The sequence below is a fragment of the Dreissena polymorpha genome, chromosome 5, assembly GCF_020536995.1.
Source record: "Dreissena polymorpha isolate Duluth1 chromosome 5, UMN_Dpol_1.0, whole genome shotgun sequence".
NCBI lineage: Eukaryota > Metazoa > Mollusca > Bivalvia > Myida > Dreissenidae > Dreissena > Dreissena polymorpha.
The window spans coordinates 52286580-52310992 of record NC_068359.1 but is presented as its reverse complement, the minus strand read 5'-3'; the positions used below and the strand labels follow the sequence as shown (position 1 = coordinate 52310992).

Genomic DNA, 24413 nt, shown 5'->3' with positions numbered 1-24413 from the left:
TTTCGTTTATCTCAAGTTACTTATGCAGTGATACATTACATTGGCGAATGTTGTTTGTTGAGTGAATGGTGTGCTGCGGGAATTACTATAAACGGTTTTACGCACGAGACATCAATTTTATCATTGCTGGATAGTTTGTGTAAAAGAGAGGGTGTGAGGACAAGTGTTCTCGTATCATGGAGAAGCCACTGCTAATATAGTTTTAATAACAGGGAAATATGAATACGGTATAGTTCCGTTACGGTATAGTTAAATGACGCCATGAGAGACAGTTATAACACGTATGGTGAATGGTGTATGTTTGATACATGCAATATAACGAGAGACAATTATAACACGTATGGTGAATGGTGTATGTTTGATGCATGCAATATAACGAGAGACAATTGTAACACGTATGGTGAATGGTGTATGTTTGAAACATGCAATATAACGAGAGACAATTATAACACGTATGGTGAATGGTGTATGTTTGATGCATGCAATATAACGAGATACAATTGTAATACGTATGGTGAATGGTGTATGTTTGATGCATGCAATATAACGAGAGACAATTGTTACACGTATGGTAAATGGTGTATGTTTGATGCATGCAATATAACGAGAGACAATTGTAACACGTATGGTGAATGGTGTATGTTTGAAACATGCAATATAACGAGAGACAATTGTAACACGTATGGTAAATGGTGTATGTTTGAAACATGCAATATAACGAGAGACAATTGTAACACGTATGGTAAATGGTGTATGTTTGAAACATGCAATATAACGAGAGACAATTATAACACGTATGGTGAATGGAGTATGTTTGATATATGCAATATAACGAGAGACAATTGTAACACGTAAGGTGAATGGAGTATGTTTGAAACATGCAATATAACGAGAGACAATTGTAACACGTATGGTGAATGGTGTATGTTTGAAACATGCAATATAACGAGAGACAATTGTAACACGTATGGTGAATGGTGTATGTTTGAAACATGCAATATAACGAGAGACAATTGTAACACGTATGGTAAATGGTGTATGTTTGATGCATGCAATATAACGAGAGACAATTGTTACACGTATGGTGAATGGTGTATGTTTGATATATGCAATATAACGAGAGACAATTGTAACACGTATGGTGAATGGTGTATGTTTGAAACATGCAATATAACGAGAGACAATTGTAACACGTATGGTAAATGGTGTATGTTTGAAACATGCAATATAACGAGAGACAATTATAACACGTATGGTGAATGGAGTATGTTTGATATATGCAATATAACGAGAGACAATTGTAACACGTATGGTGAATGGTGTATGTTTGAAACATGCAATATAACGAGAGACAATTGTAACACGTATGGTAAATGGTGTATGTTTGATGCATGCAATATTACGAGAGACAATTGTAACACGTATGGTGAATGGAGTATGTTTGATATATGCAATATAACGAGAGACAATTGTAACACGTATGGTGAATGGTGTATGTTTGAAACATGCAATATAACGAGAGACAATTGTAACACGTATGGTAAATGGTGTATGTTTGATGCATGCAATATAACGAGAGATACTTGTAACACGTATGGTGAATGGTGTATGTTTGATACATGCAATATAACGAGAGACAATTGTAACACGTATGGTAAATGGTGTATGTTTGAAACATGCAATATAACGAGAGACAATTGTAACATGTATGGTGAATGGTGTATGTTTGAAACATGCAATATAACGAGAGACAATTGTAACACGTATGGTGAATGGTGTATGTTTGATGCATGCAATATAACGAGAGACAATTGTAACACGTATGGTAAATGGTGTATGTTTGATGCATGCAATATAACGAGAGACAATTGTAACACGTATGGTGAATGGTGTATGTTTGAAACATGCAATATAACGAGAGACAATTGTAACACGTATGGTGAATGGTGTATGTTTGAAACATGCAATATAACGAGAGACAATTGTAACATGTATGGTGAATGGTGTATGTTTGAAACATGCAATATAACGAGAGACAATTGTAACACGTATGGTGAATGGTGTATGTTTGATGCATGCAATATAACGAGAGACAATTATAACACGTATGGTAAATGGTGTATGTTTGATGCATGCAATATAACGAGAGACAATTGTAACACGTATGGTGAATGGTGTATGTTTGAAACATGCAATATAACGAGAGACAATTGTAACACGTATGGTGAATGGTGTATGTTTGATGCATGCAATATAACGAGAGACAATTATAACACGTATGGTGAATGGTGTATGTTTGATATATGCAATATAACGAGAGACAATTGTAACACGTATGGTGAATGGAGTATGTTTGAAACATGCAATATAACGAGAGACAATTGTAACACGTATGGTGAATGGTGTATGTTTGATGCATGCAATATAACGAGAGACAATTGTAACACGTATGGTGAATGGTGTATGTTTGAAACATGCAATATAACGAGAGACAATTGTAACACGTATGGTGAATGGTGTATGTTTGATGCATGCAATATAACGAGAGACAATTGTAACACGTATGGTGAATGGTGTATGTTTGATGCATGCAATATAACGAGAGACAATTGTAACACGTATGGTGAATGGTGTATGTTTGATACATGCAATATAACGAGAGACAATTGTAACACGTATGGTGAATGGTGTATGTTTGATACATGCAATATAACGAGAGACAATTATAACACGTATGGTGAATGGTGTATGTTTGATATATGCAATATAACGAGAGACAATTATAACACGTATGGTGAATGGAGTATGTTTGATATATGCAATATAACGAGAGACAATTGTAACACGTATGGTGAATGGTGTATGTTTGAAACATGCAATATAACGAGAGACAATTGTAACACGTATGGTGAATGGTGTATGTTTGAAACATGCAATATAACGAGAGATACTTGTAACACGTATGGTGAATGGTGTATGTTTGAAACATGCAATATAACGAGAGACAATTATAACACGAATGGTGAATGGTGTATGTTTGAAACATGCAATATAACGAGAGACAATTATAACACGTATGGTGAATGGTGTATGTTTGAAACATGCAATATAACGAGAGACAATTGTAACACGTATGGTGAATGGTGTATGTTTGATGCATGCAATATAACGAGAGACAATTGTAACACGTATGGTAAATGGTGTATGTTTGATACATGCAATATAACGAGAGACAATTGTAACACGTATGGTAAATGGTGTATGTTTGAAACATGCAATATAACGAGAGACAATTGTAACACGTATGGTGAATGGAGTATGTTTGAAACATGCAATATAACGAGAGACAATTATAACACGTATGGTGAATGGTGTATGTTTGATATATGCAATATAACGAGAGACAATTGTAACACGTATGGTGAATGGTGTATGTTTGATATATGCAATATAACGAGAGACAATTGTAACACGTATGGTGAATGGTGTATGTTTGATATATGCAATATAACGAGAGACAATTATAACACGTATGGTGAATGGAGTATGTTTGATATATGCAATATAACGAGAGACAATTGTAACACGTATGGTGAATGGTGTATGTTTGAAACATGCAATATAACGAGAGACAATTGTAACACGTATGGTGAATGGTGTATGTTTGATATATGCAATATAACGAGAGACAATTGTTACACGTATGGTGAATGGTGTATGTTTGATATATGCAATATAACGAGAGACAATTGTTACACGTATGGTGAATGGTGTATGTTTGATGCATGCAATATAACGAGAGACAATTGTTACACGTATGGTGAATGGTGTATGTTTGATGCATGCAATATAACGAGAGACAATTGTTACACGTATGGTGAATGGTGTATGTTTGATATATGCAATATAACGAGAGACAATTGTAACACGTATGGTGAATGGTGTATGTTTGAAACATGCAATATAACGAGAGACAATTGTTACACGTATGGTAAATGGTGTATGTTGGAAACATGCAATATAACGAGAGACAATTGTAACACGTATGGTAAATGGTGTATGTTTGAAACATGCAATATAACGAGAGACAATTATAACACGTATGGTGAATGGAGTATGTTTGATATATGCAATATAACGAGAGACAATTGTAACACGTATGGTGAATGGAGTATGTTTGAAACATGCAATATAACGAGAGACAATTGTAACACGTATGGTGAATGGTGTATGTTTGAAACATGCAATATAACGAGAGACAATTGTAACACGTATGGTGAATGGTGTATGTTTGAAACATGCAATATAACGAGAGACAATTATAACACGTATGGTAAATGGTGTATGTTTGATATATGCAATATAACGATAGACAATTGTAACACGTATGGTGAATGGAGTATGTTTGAAACATGCAATATAACGAGAGACAATTGTAACACGTATGGTGAATGGTGTATGTTTGAAACATGCAATATAACGAGAGAAAATTGTAACACGTATAGTGAATGGTGTATGTTTGAAACATGCAATATAACGAGAGACAATTGTAACACGTATGGTAAATGGTGTATGTTTTAAACATGCAATATAACGAGAGACAATTTTAACACTTATGGTGAATGGTGTATGTTTGATGCATGCAATATAACGAGAGATAATTGTAACACGTATGGTGAATGGTGTATGTTTGAAACATTCAATATAACTAGAGACAATTGTAACACGTATGGTGAATGGTGTATGTTTGGTACATGCAATAAAACGAGAGACAACTGTTTCTCTGTTGGTGAAAGGTGTATGTTACTTTTATCATTTCCAACGGGAGACAGCTGTTGAAATATTGCTCAATGTCGTCTGTTTCTATTGGTCGATTGTGCGTGTTAGATGCGTGCAATACAACGGGTGGCAGCTGTTAAACTATCGATGAAAGCCGTGTGTTTGTTAGGTGCATGCAAAGCAAACTAAGGCAACTGTTACATTATTGGTGAATGATGTCTGTTAGATGCATACACCACACCATGAGACAACTGTTACAACATGAGAATGGTGTATGTTTGATACATGCATTACAACTGGAGACAACGGTTAAATTGACGGTGAAGGATGTCTGTTAGATGTATGCAATACATCGAGAGAAAACTGTTACACTATCGGTACATGGTATTTGTTATATGTATGCACTGCAACGAGATAAACTTATTACACTATTAGTAAATTGTGTTTGTTTGATGCAAGCAATACAACGGGGAAAAATTGATAAAGTTTTAGTGAATGGTGATGTCTGTTGAATGCAGGCAATACGACGAGAGACAGCTGTTACATTGTGGTGAATGGTGTCTTTTAAATGCATACAAGACACCGGAATACAATTGTCGCAATATTGTTGTATGATGTTTGTTTGTGAATGGTGTCTGAAAGATATATGCAATGCAACGTAAGACAAATGTTGCGCTATTGGTTCATGTTATTTGCTTGATGCATGCAATTCGGTGGCATGCAATATAACTGTTACGCTATATGTGAATGTTGACCGTATATGCATACACTATAAAAGAGTCGACTGCTACACTATTGGTGAATGGTGTCTGTTATATGTATGAAATACAACAGGGTACAACTATAAAAATTGCTGTAACTAATGTTAGATACATACAATACGTCGTGAGGCAACTGTTACACTATTTGTGAATGGTCTCTGATAGAATGTATGCATTACATGGTGAGACAACTATTACACTATTGGTGAATGTTGTCGGTTATATGAATGTAATTAAAACGGAGACGAATTAACATTGTTTAATGGTGTGTATTAGATATATGCAATACAACAGGAGACAACTGTCGCACTATTCAAAAATTGTGTCTTTTAGATGCTTGACGTGCAACAGGGGAAAATTGTTACAGTATTGGTGAATGGTGACGCTAAGATGCTTGCAAACTGGAGATTACTGTTACGATATTGGTGAATGGTGTGTGTGAGAAGCATACAAAACAAAAGGAGAAAGGGTCACACTATTGTGAATAGTGTCTATAAGATGAATGTGATACATCGGATACAACTGCTATACTATTTTGATAAATGATGCCTGTTCAATCCATTCTAAACAACGCGGGTCAACCGTTAAATTATTGGTGAAAACTGTACGTTTTATACATGTAATACAACATACGATAACTGTAAAACTATTGGTGAATAGTGACTGCTATATGCATTCAAAACAACGCAAGGCAAATATTACATTGTTGGTAAATGATATCCCTTAGATGCATGCAATGCAACGGAAAAAAACTGTTACACTGCTGGTAAATAGTGTATGTTAAATGCATGCAATACAACCAGAGATAGTTGGTTAATTTTCAGCGGAAATACATTTTTGTAGTTTAAAAGAAATATAGGGTAATGATGTATTTGAAAGGTGAAAGAATATGTACAATGAATGCATTTATGTTCTGTGGAATATGAATGTATCGCAAACGAAAAATCTGTTCACCTAGAACAATACAAGTCGCAACACAAAAGGAAAAGAATACTCGTTCGAAGAGCATTATAGCAGACACTCGAAGCTGTGCACATATCTTAGGGACAGCGACATCCAACCCTATTAACGTTCTTCAGTCGCCTAAGATAAACATGTTATGTGTACAGGCATGTCTATCGATCAATGCAATGTCACAACCGCCATGTACGCTTGACTGTAATTTTAACATTCATCAAAACGGCTTCATCTGGGTATGGAAAATTCAATATGACGGTTACCCCAAATATCACAGAATGAGGTATAATTTGCTATTGTATAACTTCCCGAGTCAAACGATGAGCAGAGCAAGAAGAAAATGATGGACTTAATTGAGTCATAATAACGGAGCGAAAATCGCTTCTAGAAACATTAAATTGCACCGTGCCCATACAATAAGTGGATATAAAAATTAGGCATATAGATGCGAAGTTTGCATGCTATCTCAGAAAATTTAAAATCCAATATAAAACTGTCTGAATTGAGTGATTTAGGTCAGTTATGGTTATATTTCATAAATCGGTATTTTTAGCGAAAAATGACTGACTGGTTGGAAAAAGCAATGGTTACGTTAAAGCAAAAAGTATGCATCAGGCATGTGTTTTGCCAAATAAATCGATACAACATTTTAAAAATCCGATAAACATAACACCTAAATAATGTATATAAAGAAATAAAATGTAGTATCAAAATTGCATTTTGATAAGTTTATTTGATTTCATAATGCATGCTAGTCCTTGGCATCAGGGTAAATGTGGCCTCAATGCTAAACACCGGCAATTTCAATTTGTTAACGAAATAAACAAAAATATCAATTAGTGGTACTATATCGTGATTAATAAGATGAATAAATTAAATAAAAAACTAATAATATATGTTATGAGTCTTGGCAATCTAGATGTTAAGAAAGTTATTATCATTATCATTGTATAATGGGTGTTCAAGTGCGTGTTTTAGAGGTGTATGTGATCAACCATAAAACAAAATCCAATGAAAAGCGAAGGACACGGTAATATTTCAATGCTATGTCTTTTTTTTGATAAAGTTTTTTTTGCAATTGATGCTAATTGAACAGTATAAATAGGTTTACGTTAATCCTTATACTATTGTCTTATATTTTAACATGTCAAACATTTTAACCAGGTTTTCCGAAGGACAAAACTGGTTATTAGATTGGCGAATGTCGGCGGGCTGGCGGGCGGGCGGGCTGGCTTCGGAACAAGCTTGTCCGGGTCATAACTTTGTCGTTCATTGTGAGATTTTAAAATTATTTGGAACATTTGTTTACCATCAAAGGGCGGTGTGTCGCGCGAAAAAATTACGCCGATATCTCCAAGGTCAAGGTCACACTTTGAGTTCAAAGGTCAAAAAAGGCCATAAATGAGCTTGTCCGGGCCATAACTATGTCGTTCATTGTGAGATTTTAAAATCATTTGGCACGTTTGTTCACCATTATTAGACGGTGGGTCGCGCGAAAGAATAACGTCGATATCTCCAAGGTCAAGGTCGCCACGACTAAAAATAGATTGATTTTGAAACAAGTGGGGTAACTATGAACAATCCGAAACAATGCACATTTTGAGTTGTCTTCCATTATCAGACTTTTTTTCAAATTGAAATCAAGGTCGCCACGAGAAAAGATTGAATTTAAAACAATGGGGGTAACAATGCACATTTTGAATTGTCTCCCTTCATCAGACTTTTTTTAAATTGAAAACTTGATTTTGTGACAATTTTGTCCTTTGTTATATATCGTTTTAATTTCCGTTGTATAAAAATATTATAATATCACGAATGGTCATGTGCACATGCTTATTTTGTAATAATTCGTCCGAATTTGTTATGGTACATGACATATCCTTTATTCCAAACAACTCGTTATTAACTTCAGAAATTGTATTTATGTTTTTATAATTGTAAATTGGTAGTGCGAATTGAAGTTTAATATAATCTGTTTTTGTTTATGTGCTGTACGTACACAATGTCTGACAGCAAAGAATTATATGTTTCTAAAGACTTGAATTGAACAACAGAATTGCTAAAATTAAAAAAAGTAATGATCAGACAAAAGACTTGCTTCTCTTTCAATGGATTTTAAGTGTTGTAAAACATGTAATGTGATTGAAAAGCAATAGTCTAGGAATTCACCGAACCATTCACGACTATCCATACTGGTGTTGTGAGTTTTAGTGAAACGGAAGACCTCTGGATGCTTTATGTTTGCATGATGTCTGGCTGATCAATAAAAGCCAGAATAAAAGGTTCACTGTATCGCAAGAAATACCGTTTCAATGATCAAGTGTACAATGGGTTTGCTGTTGTTGTTGGTTTTTTTAAATGCTCTCCACTTAGTGACGCTGTATGTTATTTGTGGTCAGTTGCAGTGGTGCCGCATTTACTAATGATCTCTACTTTCTTGATCTTGTTATATCAAACTCTGCTGCTAATATGGATTGCATTTTTCTTAAGATGTTCAGTGTTCAAATATTTAACAACCAATCGACACTACATTTAAAGCCTTATTTTTAATACGTGCTTTTTTAGCTTCATCGCCGAATCAATATTAAACCTTTAATAGCACTCATGAGTTATTAAAAAAAGTTTGCTACCCCAGTCATCTTCTGACTTATTTCTTTTAGTCCTGTGTTGGGTTAATTATGTTTTCTTCCTATAGGCATTACGTTTTACAACATAATTGTCATGGCAGAATCAACTTAAATTAAACGTTTTTCATTTTGCGTATCTTCTTTACGAAAAAATGCCCATTTATTTTACCCCATTAATGTTACAATGTATGTCTAATTATGTAGGCGGTTTAGTGTAAAACAACTGGAACTGTTGCCTTTGATACATTTCTGTTAAATGCATGATTCCAGATTGGGACTTGGGAAGTTTGCTATGTACAAAATTTACTAAATAAACACATATAACTGAAATCTTACAACGTTTTTATTTGTTTTTGTGGCACAGTGGTATGTGCAAGTGTTGATCTTATCCAATAATAGCGTTAACAATCGGTTTTATGGCATCTGAAATTGACAAAAATTATATTTCAATAGCCAAGCTTAAAATCAGTATGCAAAATGTAATCTTAAATTTTCCTAAGTCAGTTTCATGAAAGTATTTTTACAGAACATTTTTTTATTAATGTTTTGTTAAGAGGCGTTCATAAGCATTACATTTTAAGTTTACACACCGTATTCACAAACGACCACGTGTAGTGCAGAAACAGATCCTTGCTTTGAACACATTGTGGAGCGCCAAACTCCCGCCTGTGCTGGCAACATTTCCACACAGTCGTGGATATTGTTCATCACATCTTCGTCAGGATGGGAATACCAATCAGTGAACGTGACAGATTCCCCTGAAATCAAGGAGCTACCAATGTTCTCATTTTGAACAAAATGGTTGATTAAAACGATGTCAACAGAAGAAACAGTACCGATCCAGAAATAAATGACACCGGTTCACAATATTCACGAAAAAATCATATAAAAATGAATTATACCTTTTATAATAATCTTCAATACTTGCAATATTTGTTTTATTTGCTGTGTTTATTTGGCATCATAAGAAATGTTTTGTTTATTATGTAAACAATGTGTCAACCTAATATATATTGTATTTTCCATACGCAGTTATGTTTACCTGTAACCCATGTAAAATTTCCTTCCATGTCAAGGTCATTCAATCCCAACCACACGCCTCTGCGTATCCCATAATGAATAAGAAAGTCGCCAACAAACACTTGTTCCTTCAAGCTGTTTATCGTCAGCATATGTCCGCTAGAATTGTTACAAAAATCCCGTGCAGGGGACCATTCGTCTGGACTTTGAAAGAGGACGTAGCAACTCGAGTCATTTTGTGCGACATGGTTTCCACTTTGTTCTTGGGCCTTCACTTGGTCGGAGCAGAGTTGCGTGTAACCTGACGAAAGTTTACAAACCGTTTTCGTATGTTTCCGTCTTTATTTCATAATATCCCAAAATATGGAAATATTACATATTAAGTATTAAAATACAACGACGTAAAAACTTAAAACTTCATTCAATTTGGCATGTTGGGTGTAAATTGCATGGGGTATTATTTTAAACTAAGCAATGGTTATATTAATAGTTGTTACATCATAACGAATGCGGTGATTGAAAGACGTTTAAAGTATCATACCATGAGAAAAATAAACCGTCGTGGTAGCAGGAGAAGCGTGTCCAGTTGTCGCTTTTGTCGCTAGAGTTTCAAGAGGAATTATAAAATAGCAACACTTTTTAGCCAATAACTAACAACGGTAATTCACTAAATACAAACAATATTGGTCATATCATATTTTCAGTATTTTAAATATTATCATTATTAATGAATTAGAAATAAAGTAATGTATAAACGTTCAAAATTACATCGTTTCTTATCAGGTAAGACTTGTAAATCAAACCGCAAACATATATGTATTATTAATCGCTTACCGACTGTGCTTGATGACAATCCATTTATTAATGTTGTGGAGACTTGTGTGGTAGCTGAAGAGAAAAATAAGCATGCGTATTTTATGGCAGCCAATGGTAATAAATACACTTATTATTTTTATTCAAATTATTCACATTAAATTGAACTTACCGTATTTACAAATAAACTCATGATCTGACAAGCAGTCTATTTTGTTCCACATATTTGCCGATATCGATGAATTAATCACAACACATTGTGTTGACGAATCAAATCCAAGATGTTCCCTATCGTATGTAGTGCACATATTCTATTCCGCTTCCTGGAAAAATATATAGTTTAAGCATTGAAGAAGTCTGTATTTATACACAATTTAGACCACAATTAATCAAATAGCTTAGAAATAGATTTTTATGTTTACGTACCAATTACAATGCCGTATAATATTATAGTAGTTATCACTAAACGTGTAACGTTGTTCTTGTTCATTACAAGGCAGTAATATGTTCTATGTTTGTCTCAAAAGTTTTAAAGGCATATGAAAGATGTTTTGAAATAAATATAATATTGAAGTTGACAAACGAGTAAAAGTATAGCAGCAATAATACGAGAACATCAACGAAACCAGAGATGTATACGATTACAAATATTTTTATTTGCAAAAATAGTTTAAGAAATTAATTAGCATAAGTGTTTCTTTACCGCTGTACTGATAACGCAATTTGTTGTCTTTATAAATATCTTCAAAGTGAATAATGCTTTACCCATCGGGACTATAGCTTTCCTCATTCATGTTTTGATGATTTTGATTAAGGTTGAAACATTAAAATTCCGATATTAAAGGGGCCTTTTCACAGATTTTGGAATGTATCGAAGTTTGTCATTGAATGGTTTATATTGATAAATGTAAACATTGGATCTAAAAAGCTCCAGTAAAAACTCAAAATAGTCAAAAGATGTATATAATGGCTATTTTAGAGTATGGCAAATGTTCTGTATCACTGTTTCCTCACAAATATCATAACTAAAACGAAAATTTGCGAATCTGAAACAACTTTTGATAATTTTGTCAATTAACCAAAACGTGAAAAGGCCCCTTTAGAGTCGGATATCCACACTTTATCGAGAGGAAGCAAAATAGAAACGTATCACTAACCGTCTGTCCATGCTGAGCTGTTATCATGAACTGAAAGCCCTGTCCAAAAGGTTGCATTCTGTAGATGCTGATGAGTCTTGATAATTTGGTGTATATATTCATCCTCTGATCCAGTTGTTATGGACAGTAAATGGCCTCCGCGTGCATTACAGTGTAACTCTGCCAATGCCCACATGCGTGGGTTATACGTCACAAACTCGTAGCAGTATCCGGTGAGGTAAGTATGTGTCATTATATGTGAAGTATTTATTGATCTACATAGCTCCAATTGTTCTGGAAAATATGTGCTATATTTTAAATCGGATTTTAAAGTGTGTCATGTACCCTATTGGATTAAACATGGGATAAACCATGCATTATTATAATAATTATTCAATGCATTTATTTATTGTTATTACTCAATTTATGGATTTATGTTTATTTCACAATTTATGGATTTATTTTTAAAATAATCAAACCATAAAATATATATTGATCAAATAATTTTAAGATTTTGGAACCTGCAGACTAATATAACAATATTTAATATATATATATTAATTTAATTTTTAGATTGTTCAGATTTTAAGCAACAATATTATCTCATTTGAATTACTTTTGTTTTTTAGACCTCAAAATCCCATAACATGATTAGGAAAACACTTACCACGGAATAATTTGGCATCAAATTCACCACTTGATGTCGCGGGCAGATTAGCTCCAATCGTTGGTTTGGTTGTTGATGATGAAGTAAGCTCTGGCAGCGCACCCACTTGTGAAACCGAATTGACTTGTATTGTTGCTATTGTTTCAGACGTTGAGTTACTTGTGCCCGAATAAGTTGTTGGCACCGTTGTTCTAGCTTCTGTTGTTAACTCTGTTTTGGGCGCAACAGTTGTTGTCGTTCGAGTATTTGTTGAAACCTTTGTGACGCGCGTGAACGTAGGTCCATGAGTAGATTGTGTTGTCGTTGATTGGCTTGCGCTTGATACTAGTGTCAGCGTTTGTGTTGTTGGCACTTAAAACAACAAAACAGTCAATTAAAGGTATCCGATAACAGAATTGAACTTTGACATGTTAAATGTTGTTGTTTTTGTTATTAGAAACACCGACACAAAACAACAGAAACCATATTTAATTTTGAAAAACACATTTTTTTTGTTACATGTGTCATTTGAGGAAAGTTACCGGTTTAAATATGATCATGGATACTGGTTGTTTTCAAGCGCGATGAATGCGACTCAGATGTTCGTCCCTATCTGTGTTCATACTAGACACCTTTCATTACTTACACATATCCGTGGCTGGAATACTACCAGGGCAGACCTGTGCAACGACGTTGGGATCCTTTTCTACGTAACCCATCTACAGCCGAATTGTATTCACGTGTTATGAAATGTGAATGACGCTGCCATTTACAATTTTGTTTAGTATTATTTAGTATAAACATATACAAAAAATACTTTGTCATGTGTATATTTGCAATTTACAAGTCTTAAAGTTTACCTTAACCGAGCGGCTTTATAGTTCCGCATAAGATAAACACAGATATATTAAGCAGGTTAAATGCTCATGCATTACTATTATACAATACTACACATACAATAAGCAGCATAGTATCCATATATAATACACCTACTACAGACTGTCATCTTGTTTTCTTGATAAATTTATAGTAAAGTTGCCAAACGAAAAGTTAACTTAGTTTACAAATATATTAAAAGCAGATGTCCAGTAAAAGAGAGAAATGTTTACTACTAATTTTGTATATTATACTGATGCATCATATTCACGCTGTGTCATACATGACATTACACGCTGGTAGGTTTTTATTAATTTTTTAAAATTGCATTTACAGTGTACATGAAGGGAATTATAGGCATCACATTTGTTCACTTAATGCAATACACAGCAAGTTTGAAGCATGGATGCTATACATAAAATATTAACAACACGCACAATTCTAGACTGCAAGAATATGTGTAAAATACCGAATACATTTTGCTGGGTGCAGAACAAAAAGGATGGGTTGTATGTATGTAAAATGTCTGTATGTATGTATGAAAAAAAGTAAATCAATATTTTTATTTAATTACCTTCTTCTCGAACATTATGACGAACCATTCATTGTCCACCTCGACATCAAGTACTTGTGGTTTGCAGTCAAACTCGTACATGTAGCCGATACCAGTGGAGGTTTTGTCGCTCTTTAACAAGAACTTAAAGCATTGGCGATAGCATTGACTATGCACGTTAACCAAGGAAGTTTCTTTACCCTACATTGTGTTTTTCGGCTGTGAATACTAAATACATTTGAATTAAATGTTAGCAGTTGATGTACATGTATGTCATTTCCTTGATATTCATGTCGATACAAACTATTCAATTAGTCATGGCTTGAATTATTTATTAGTTATATTTTAATAGCTTTGTTTGTTTTTGATTGCTTGCTCTTCGTATAAAATATATTTACGAACGCAATACTATACAACCTGTTGGTAAACTGATAATTCCACTTTGTAGCTGCAGATGCAACTGAAGTCTGCAGAACATGTAGTCCAAAAGAAGACGACAATTAACATGACACGGTTCCTGAAACAATCCCCAGACAGAAGAACATCAATATACACAGAAAACTGGAAATAAATGACAGGAGATTGATAATTTAAAATGTTTTGCGGCTTAATGTAACCAATGAGTAAAAATCTATTAATTTCAGCGTGTTGCATCAACAGTCTTATGTTTATTAAGACACTCCGACACTTTACTTATGGAGAACCAGTACTGTGTTTTATATGGCTTGAACGCTCAATTGGGGTATCAAACAGATGACGCCATACCCACAAAGCCACCGCAGTCTTTAACCGCGTACGACTTTTACTTTACAAATACGTTGAGAATCAACTAGTAAGGAAAATACTTGAATTAGCGTTTCAAAGCTTCCAAGCATGAAATTGTCTTCTTTTTTGACAATAATAAAAACCGATGCTAAAACAAAAAGACGCGTCTTCAGAAAACAAATCCTGGTATGTATTGAACGCGCATTATTATATTGTCAGGTATTATATTGCAACTAATATGCAAGTTAATCATTGATATAAAACGGTAAACTATTATCGATGAGTTAGTATTTTATTTTTTATTTTGTTTAAAATCGAACATCACTTCAAACTTTCCTAAAATGGCTAAATAACTACGTTAAGTTAATTGTACACGTGTTTGTCGGTGAAATTTAGTTTTGCTATTCATTTAAAGAACAGCCTTGTCCATTTATATTTATATTTAAGCCTCATGCCGCGATTGAGTTTCTGTTTATGTTCCATAGCCTTATTTGAATGACGATCGTATATTTAAATAACAACGACAGCTGATGCAATGTTTTAGAAACGGCTCCGATATAAAACGATTCAACGATTTTTTTTATTAACGGTGGTTGAATATATAATGCAGGAATTTAAATCCATAAGCATCGGTTGAATTAAACCATATGCACACTTCCAAACACCATTGCAGTGCATTATTTACAAAATTATGTAACGCGTTTAAAAGAAATCAACTGAACCGTAATCCAACTTTAAATATTGCTTTTCAAAAATCTTTGAGCGAAAAGATGCGTATAATAGGGTTTTATTGTAATCATTTATATGACAATTCATACACACATGCATGCGAAATATGTTTTTTTCATTTTGGCAACCGATTCAGATTAAATCGTGTGCATTATGAGCAAACTACACGTTAAATGCAATGATTGAAAAGCAAATCTTACTTTAATAGGCAAATCATCCTCGTGTGGTGTTATAAGCATGTGTAAAGTCAGATTACGCCCGTTCAAATGCGGTCAAGATAAGGGCAAATGCCAGATTAAGACCTTCAACATTCGGAACATTCAAACAGAAATGAGGACACGCGTGTTCGCAGTGAAACGAACTAAAACTTATACAGGCGATTTTATCTAACAGAAATGAGGTCCTACTGCAATTGTTTAGATGGTAATACACGATTAAACGATATCACTATGAGGTCGATTTCTGAAACGTAGCCTAAGGTTTAAGGTCAAATATATTAGGTCTTGTTTTCAGTTAATAACAAAATTATACTAAAGGAATTTTGCGAGCAATAGCCATAATATAACTTTAAGATGAAGGCATCGTATTGTATGGACACTTGGTCACTTTCCTTAAATGAACGGTTTCTAAACGTTTTTTTTCAATATCTTTGTAATGTTCCTGAACTTACATTTTTCCTACAAAGAATTTGATGGCCTCATATATACCAAAGCGATAACAATAAGCAATATTTTCTTTAAAGAGTATATACAGTTCTTAAAACCTTTATAAACTATAGCAATCAACTTTCATATTTTGTTTGAATAATTAATACATTTGTATCGTAAGAATTTCTTTAATCAGCCCCTCCCCGTGTTAATGGGTATCATCATTAAAGTAGCGCACCCGTAATGGGCACCTATCAAAATCTAATCTAATCTATTATTTTCTTAATCAGCATCATTTCACTGAACTACATGCACTTTTTTAGGTAGTCTTTCCATGCTTTAAAAAAAAATACTGATTTTTTCAAAACCACCCCCACACTCGGCTTTTGTCCAGTTTATGTGCACCCCTGGGGTATATGAAGGTTCCATAATTCATCCAGATTTCCAAATATGGACATGCAGTTGGTGTGTACAGATGCAGTAGAGGTGTTTAAAGTTTAAACAAGATAAAAAAAGTTTTCTTTTACAGACATTAATTTTTTATAACGTGTTATCTATGGAAGAGCGCCATGAAATGTAAGTGGTTTCAGCAAAGTAGAAATTGGGTTGGTTAAAAACAAAGTGTCATAAAATTCAAAATAGTTTCATTGAAGTAATATTTTGAACTTAATTTTTATTGATACACTATATACAGCAAAAATACCAAGAAAAAGACAGATTTACCGCTTACTTTTTGAAATAAAAATAAATAAGCAACATGCATGGTTCGTATTTTCAGCAGAAAATCACCCAATTTAGCCATAACGTTGTTTTAATTTTAAAAATTGAAGAATGTGCATACAAATTGCAACATATTTAACAATAAACATAGCTTATATGCCATATTAAATCAAATTACGTAGGAAAAGAAATAAAACGCGTCGCAAAAAAGTATACGTCGTCGGCAGGATTCGAACCTGAGCGAGAATATCCCAAAAGATTTAAAGTCTATCGCCTTAAGGATGTTCGATCGTTTCCACTTTACGTTAATTGATTCACTATATCGTAAAAAATAAAAACCTTTGTATATTTTCACGGTTTCAAAAGATAAGGTTTGAATAAACGAGTGAAAATTCTAGTTTGACTGTTTTGATTATTCGCCTATAAATTTTCGTTAATTACATATTTTCGAGATTTACTGCAATGAAACCAAGCGTTCGATTGCTTGACGTCACTTCGTGATCGACATCGATGAAACGCTTGCTTACGCTGTAGAAGTTATTTTCTGTGCAAAAACAAGCGTCTATTAATAACGAAACGATAACTTGTCAACAATGAGAATCAGATACTTGGCTTAATAATTTTCATTTAAAATGTCTAATTTGGATATAATTCGGAATACAAAACGAAACTTAAAAGGTATTTTTTTTAAAAAAACGTTCCAAAGCACAATGTGGATTTCAATAGAAATACTATTTCCACCGACAATCAGTATTTCCGGTATGACCACTGTTATTTTGACGATTTTTCTATCGAATCGTCGGTAAGCGTGACCACATGTGACAACAGCGATGCCAGTTGGAAAATTGGTAGACGAGTCGTTGAACTCGACACATTGGCCGAATCGCTTTCAGCATGCAGTGCTTGTCAACTCAAGTGCCATAAATTTACTTAACACAGTAGAAAGCAGGGATTTCGGACTGGCATGTGTTTTGGACATACAGTGTAGCAATTGTGGTGCAATAAATAATGTGGCTACTGGATGGAAACATGGCAGAGTTTATGACATGAACAGAAAGCTTGCATTGGGTAAGACTTTTTTGTATTTTTGGTACATTGGTGCATTATATCATGATTTATTGTCAAAATTACTGATACTTTTGAATACATTCAGATACTGGTGTAAGTTATTCCTGTGTAGTCTACATGTAGATCACTAGGCCTTATAAAATTATGTAACTTAAGTAAATTATTGACATTATTTCATATTATTTTATTCCACATAAGCATATTTTAGCATTGTGCATTGTCAACTGTTCTGTCATTTACTGCAATCTGTTTCAGGTTAATCAGAAACTGGGTGTTTCACCTGGGACTTTCACATAAAAAATGGCCCTTCTCCGTGACCTTCAGCACAAAAAAAGAAAGGCTATAACTGTTACTCGTGCAGCAAAACGGCGACGCATAAGACTCAAAACTGGAACGGTATTTTTAATTATGGGCATTTTATTTTTAAAACACAGTATTCTTCATTTGTATGCCCCAAATTGGCGACATAGTTTTCGCACTGTCCGTCGGTCGGTCAGTCCGTCACATCTTTCGTGCCTGCTCTCTAATTCAAGTAGTTTTTTATCCGGTCTTCACCAAACTTGGTCAGAAGTTGTGTCTAGACCAAGTTCGAACATGGCCATGTGGGATCCTGGGTTTCTTACAATTGTATGGATTATTTACACGGTTGTGCTTTTATATAGTTACAAAGTTTGAGTTTGGGGCATCCGTGTCGTGTGGACACATTTCTTGTTTGAGATTGTTTCAATAAATCCCTCAATTATATATGCAAAGTATTAGTAACATTTAAAAGCATATGCTAATGTTTGTAAGTTGATTATTGTAAAAGCATTAATGTGCTGTGTAATCATTTCTATAAAAAAAATCGGAGATAACCCATGAAGGTGCAAGCACATTTTCCAATTTGAAATGCTGTTTTCCTGTTCAGGCATTCAAAGGACATAGTGCAAGAAGTACGAGAGGGTCCAACATACTGTTCAAACATTGAGGACCAAGATGTTGAAGTTACAACTATACCCCCACCTGTACCCAAGCCTGGTCCAGCAGGGCTAGACACTACTGGGAAGGAATGTGTTTTCTTTGATTTGGAAACAAGAGGGTTAGGTAAAGTTTATTTTTAACATATTCCGTATTCACAGTGTTGCACATACATAAGTTTATCTTGGTCCAATTCAGGTATTTAGGTACTCTAAATCTCCAAAATTGAACTTCTATTAAAAAATATACATATTTACTTGCATGTGTAACATAATTCAACCTGCTACTGCTGAATTACTAAATGTGAGATATCGTGTAAATTGTTTGTCAACCTAGCATATGATTGAATTGCAACAAGAGTTATGTTCAGACTAATGTCTCATTTTGTATTCATATAATAAATGATTCTTAATCTTTAATTACTATTACAATGTTAGTCATTATATTTGTTAAATTAAGTCCATATTAAAATGTCTGTAGCAAAAAAAAATCCACGGTGACCTATCAATTTCTTTACTTCATTTTAATGCTAAGCTAGTTTCCTTTAATTATTGAGAACTTCAAATGAATATGAATATTACATCAACAGAAATATGTATCTGTATTGCATGTTATCTATTTTGAACTGTGCAATAAAAAATTCAAAACAAACAAAAAACTAGTCATACTTATTTCTCATTATTTTTTACGATTTCCAATATTTTTGGTTTTTAAAGTGTTCAGTATGATAATACAAATGTTACAGTTGCTAATCTAATACAATCTCAATATTACTATGCCATTTTAAATGTATTAAACACAAACATTTTACCGTACCCTCAATTTTTATGCCCCGCAAAAACGACATTTTTTCAAACGCACATGGCATTTAAAAACCTTTGTTATCTCAAAATTATTCACGGTGACCTCCCTTTTTTATTTTATATTTATTTCAGATACAGATCCATTAATCACCATACAAAAAATTATAGCATTCCGGATATTTTGAAAATTTTCACAAAACGATCGAACATCCTTAACCACTAGGCTACGGCACCTAATATTAGGCTATTTAATCTTCGAAGAAATCGCGGGAAATCATAAGGGGTGCGCTACCTTTAATATCTTTAAAATTATAACAACCGCGCGAAAATAAGCATGATTTTAATGTGTTACTTAAATGCACACACGTCTTATGTTTTAGCCTGAGCTTTTTTTGTACAGACAAGTGCATTTCGATGTGTAGACTTAACGCATGTCGTTTTTATACGACTGCATTTTTTAAATACCAAATCAAATTTTGCAGAATTACGACAAACTCTTCAGATATAACATTATTTTAAAAACACCATTTAAATTTAATAATGTATATGTATGCATTCTTATTCTTATAGACAGGACTACTGGCCAAATGATAAACAAAAAGGATAATTAATTGAACCATGCCGCCCTTTCAAAATTATTTAGAATTGCATTAAAGTACAAGATCACATGTTGAACAATTTTACACTTCCACATTAATTTCCGTTAAATCATATAACTAATGATTATGAATGCTTAATCACAATGATATGAATATGATTATTTTAATTTACAACATTAAATGTGATGTCGCCAGAACTGGAACTCACACCGGAGTACGGGACGGACTTACAGCGTAATTTGCCATCGCAATGGTGCTACCATATAATGGTTAGGTCGTCTTTGTGCATTCGAATGTGAAGGTGAAATCGGCAATGGACTGGACTCTCTCGTATTTGGCGATGTGTGTCACGTGCACGTTGATCGCGTGTGAAGCTTCTTTCATTCTCATGACGACAAAACTCCGGAAAAAATTAATGCCCATGTAATGCGTCCTTTTTACTACCTTACTATCACAATTAAATTCGGTCGTCGTGGTATAATGGATATGGTGTCCGCCTAGCGACCGAGAGGTAACGGGTTCGATCCCCACCGAGGGAGCGTTCTTTAGATCTCCCCCATAGACACCAAGTACTGGTTCTAGGCCCAGGAAACGGACTCTAGAGCGTTTATATAAGTCTTAGGCTTTCGATGCAATCGAGCCAAAATAAATAAGTTTAAACTAAACTAATTACATTCGGGTACATTGGATAAACGTGTGTGATTTGTCTTAGTTTTATTTTAAGCGATAAACGTGTTTCATGGCATGTACGTGTTGACACATGAGAGGTGAAAATAACTGAGACAGGATACGGCTTTCCATTTGTATTCCTCTAAAAATTACCAGAACACAATCTAGATAATATGTTAAATCAATTCAAATATAAATGTGCATGCACAATTTGTATGACTTTACCATGCGGTTCTGAAACAGTATTTACATTTTAGTGAATCAGAACAACAAACATAAGACACTAATTTGTAATTTGTACTAGTTATTCATTTATTATACTACTATAATAATTTTAATGTTTAATATAATATAAAGACCAGAGTCGTAATTATACATTCCACATAATTATTTACAAACCGATGGATCATCTATTATCTATATTGTTTGAAAATAATTGCAATAAAATCTCAGTCAAATGAATGGAAATTCAAATTATACTTTTCTTGACTTTATTTATGTGTTAGACATATCAACTAACGAACAAAGTATAACCTGAAATAATACCAGAACACGCTACTGAGTATTTCCGAGGGTGGCTGTTACATACTGTTTTTTAAAATATATAAGTTGAGATTGCGGCTGAGATTTCGTAGAATTGTACGTTTCTTTAATTGCTAGATATGTTGTTAAGGGTGTTTCTAGCTGAGTCATTACAAGTAAGTAAGGTTGTGACAAATATATCTCGTTTTTAAGAAGTTCTAGAACTTTTACCAATATTCGGGGTTTTTTCACAAAGAAGTGTTGGGTTGCACTAGGCTGTGTACTTGTTATACGTAAATCATTTACCTGGCTTAAAAGTCTGGTATTCTTTTATATAAAAAAATCTAGTGTTTTTTATGTTTTATGCTGAATGCGTACTGTTCCTGCTGTAGGCTAAGAGAGAAATATGTATTAGTTTTATGTTAGAATTTATAATCGATAATAAAGATTTTTTAAATGATTTCTTTACTTTCAAATTACAATATGCAATAATTATGTTTAGATAAAAAATAATTTAAAACACATTTATGTATGCATGCAGAGACATATGTTCGTGATTATGCGATTGTTAACACATCTACAAGTCGCTGTATAATTCATTTTACCGTCTTGCTAACATGTTTCATCTACCATTCTCATAACATGCTGAGCGATTATTAGACGGTCGGTTATGATAAAAAAATAACGGCGTCCGTGTCAGCGACAGTGTCGAAATGTGTTAAAGGAGTTGTTTTGGTAATTTCGATTGTTGTGAACAACAATTATTCATCTGGTGTTTGTTACAACCATATTAAACTGCTTTGGTCCAAACGGTAGCCTACCGTGTATCTGCCATGATCACCATTATTTCGAACGGCGTTACAACGGTTGCACTTGACCATTAAACCATGAGTTCTCCATAGGGTATATGTCAGGACCACGAGGAGATTACAGAGTTAGGCGTTCCGCTTTCTAATTGATAAAATGGAAGTTGATCTGTAATGTCAACATATGTGCCTCCCAACGAGATCACAATTTTGAACGCATCAAACCATGATGCGATGTTTACACATTTATTATCCTTACTGTGTTGTAACGTTTGTATTTCACAAAACATTTCGCCAATGATCCGCTCTACGTATGGGTGAACCGTTTTTTCTTTAGGGCTTGTGTTCGTATTATGTTGCAATATACTCGGTGTACTAATGTTATAACACTCCGACCAAGCTCTGGAAGACACTAATTTAAATTACACCGGAGATGACAACGATAACCTTTTCACAGATTTTGGCTTGTTTTGAAGTTTGTCATTAAATGCTTTATATTGATAAATGTAAACATTGGATATAAAATCTGCAGTAAAAATTCAAGAGTAAAATTTAAAAAAGAAAAAAAGGTAACCCTCGGAAGGGCTCGAACCACTGACCCCTGGAGTCCTTGAGTAAAAAGTCTTCGATTTAGACCACTCGGCCATCCTTCCGTATACATGGCCAGATGTATTTTATACTTTATATAAGCAATCCTCGTAGTTTCACAAAATTTAACGACAACAACAGAACTCTCCAAATTATTAATTCGTTTTGCGTTGCTACGCTTTATAATTTTCAGGTTTTCAAATCGTCAAAAGATACATATAATGGCTATATTGGACTATGTTAAATGTTCAGTAATACAGTTTCCTCACAAATATCATAACTAAAACGAAAATTTGCGAATCTGAGACAACTTTTTTCAATTTTGTCAATTTACCCAAACGTGAAAAGGCCCCTTTAAAAAACGTATTTTATGAAAATGAGATAAATCGGCTGCTAAAACGGTTTAACGCTATTCTCCAAAATATTCGAAGACGTTTATTTTCAAGTTTCGTGAACACATTGTTATTACTTTTAGTCAATCACTTAATTAATTATTTTAACATTAATAAAAAGAAGTGACTATTTATACTTGGCGAGCGATGTAATTGTTTATTTTCACGAAGCTTTTTTATAAAGTGTAAAATATGAGTTGAAATAATGCGTATATGCCACTTTAAATAAACACATTTTGAAACTTGTTGTCCAATAAATAAATGCGTTTAAAAAGCACTGAAATGAGATAAATAAATTTTCAATCGATAATCATATCTTGTAAATAGCGTTATTGATTATATTTTATTTACTTGATTTCTAGTTTAAATTTAAAACTAATATTATACCAGTAATCATGACGAGGTTCGTAATATTTCCGTTTTGCTAGTTATGCCATTTAGTGTAAAAGCAAATGTCACTTTCATTAAATAAAAGACTAGCGGATGGCAATAAGAACTTTATTCTTTTGTATAGTTTGATTATTCCGCGTACATACCTCCGTCCCTGTACGAGTCAATTAATAAATTAATTTACTTTCGAATCGTTAATTTATCGAGACAATTGTTTACAGAACGATATAATCTCTTGACACTCGGATCAAACGTACATACGCGAACAATCAGCACTTCAGAGAATGACCTTATCAGTTTGAAATATACAGCATGGTAATTCCCGATGATAAGTTCACTACTTCAATCTTTAAAAGTATTTTTTTTAATCTGAATTGACGTTTTTGATATCAGTGTTTCGGTAACTACGGAGGCAACATGTACCCTTTATTTGGATGTGTGCTTATCTGCTCTATTTGACGTGAGTTATATACTTTAGGTTCTGTTCAATATAAATAAAATGGTTATATTATAAACATCATGGTTGTAAATTATATGTTGCTTAGTAAAGTTTATTTTTTTAATAAGGGAAATGACCTTTTAACGTCCGG

At 33.6% G+C, this 24413-nt stretch overlaps 1 protein-coding gene and 1 long non-coding RNA gene across 2 annotated transcripts; both read right to left on the bottom strand.

The window, feature by feature from the left end:
* Nucleotides 1–9443: 9443 nt before the first annotated feature.
* LOC127830949 (macrophage mannose receptor 1-like) lies at nucleotides 9444–13460 on the bottom strand. The gene is made up of 9 exons (XM_052355891.1): nucleotides 13386–13460; nucleotides 12761–13111; nucleotides 12115–12387; nucleotides 11130–11280; nucleotides 10979–11032; nucleotides 10686–10745; nucleotides 10167–10445; nucleotides 9715–9882; nucleotides 9444–9547 (listed from the first exon to the last, which is right to left on the bottom strand). The coding sequence occupies exons 4-9, from the start codon at nucleotides 11263–11265 to the stop codon at nucleotides 9510–9512; spliced, it is 735 nt and encodes a 244-aa protein (XP_052211851.1). The 5' UTR covers nucleotides 11266–11280; nucleotides 12115–12387; nucleotides 12761–13111; nucleotides 13386–13460; the 3' UTR covers nucleotides 9444–9509.
* Nucleotides 13461–14189: 729 nt separating this feature from the next.
* LOC127880851 (uncharacterized) lies at nucleotides 14190–16005 on the bottom strand. Its single transcript, XR_008049792.1, has 3 exons — nucleotides 15863–16005; nucleotides 14586–14685; nucleotides 14190–14300 (listed from the first exon to the last, which is right to left on the bottom strand). It is a non-coding gene; the product is annotated as an uncharacterized LOC127880851 (long non-coding RNA).
* Between the last annotated feature and the right edge of the window lie 8408 nt (nucleotides 16006–24413).

Excerpts from the sequence above, each read along its gene's own strand:
- LOC127830949 (XM_052355891.1), bottom strand. The coding sequence starts at position 11,265 with ATGTGCACTACATACGATAGGGAACATCTTGGATTTGATTCGTCAACA. Across the intron at positions 11,033-11,129 it reads TGAGTTTATTTGTAAATACG|CTACCACACAAGTCTCCACA; the intron begins GTAAGTTCAATT and ends TTTTCTCTTCAG. Across the intron at positions 9,883-10,166 it reads AAATTTTACATGGGTTACAG|GGGAATCTGTCACGTTCACT; the intron begins GTAAACATAACT and ends CCTTGATTTCAG.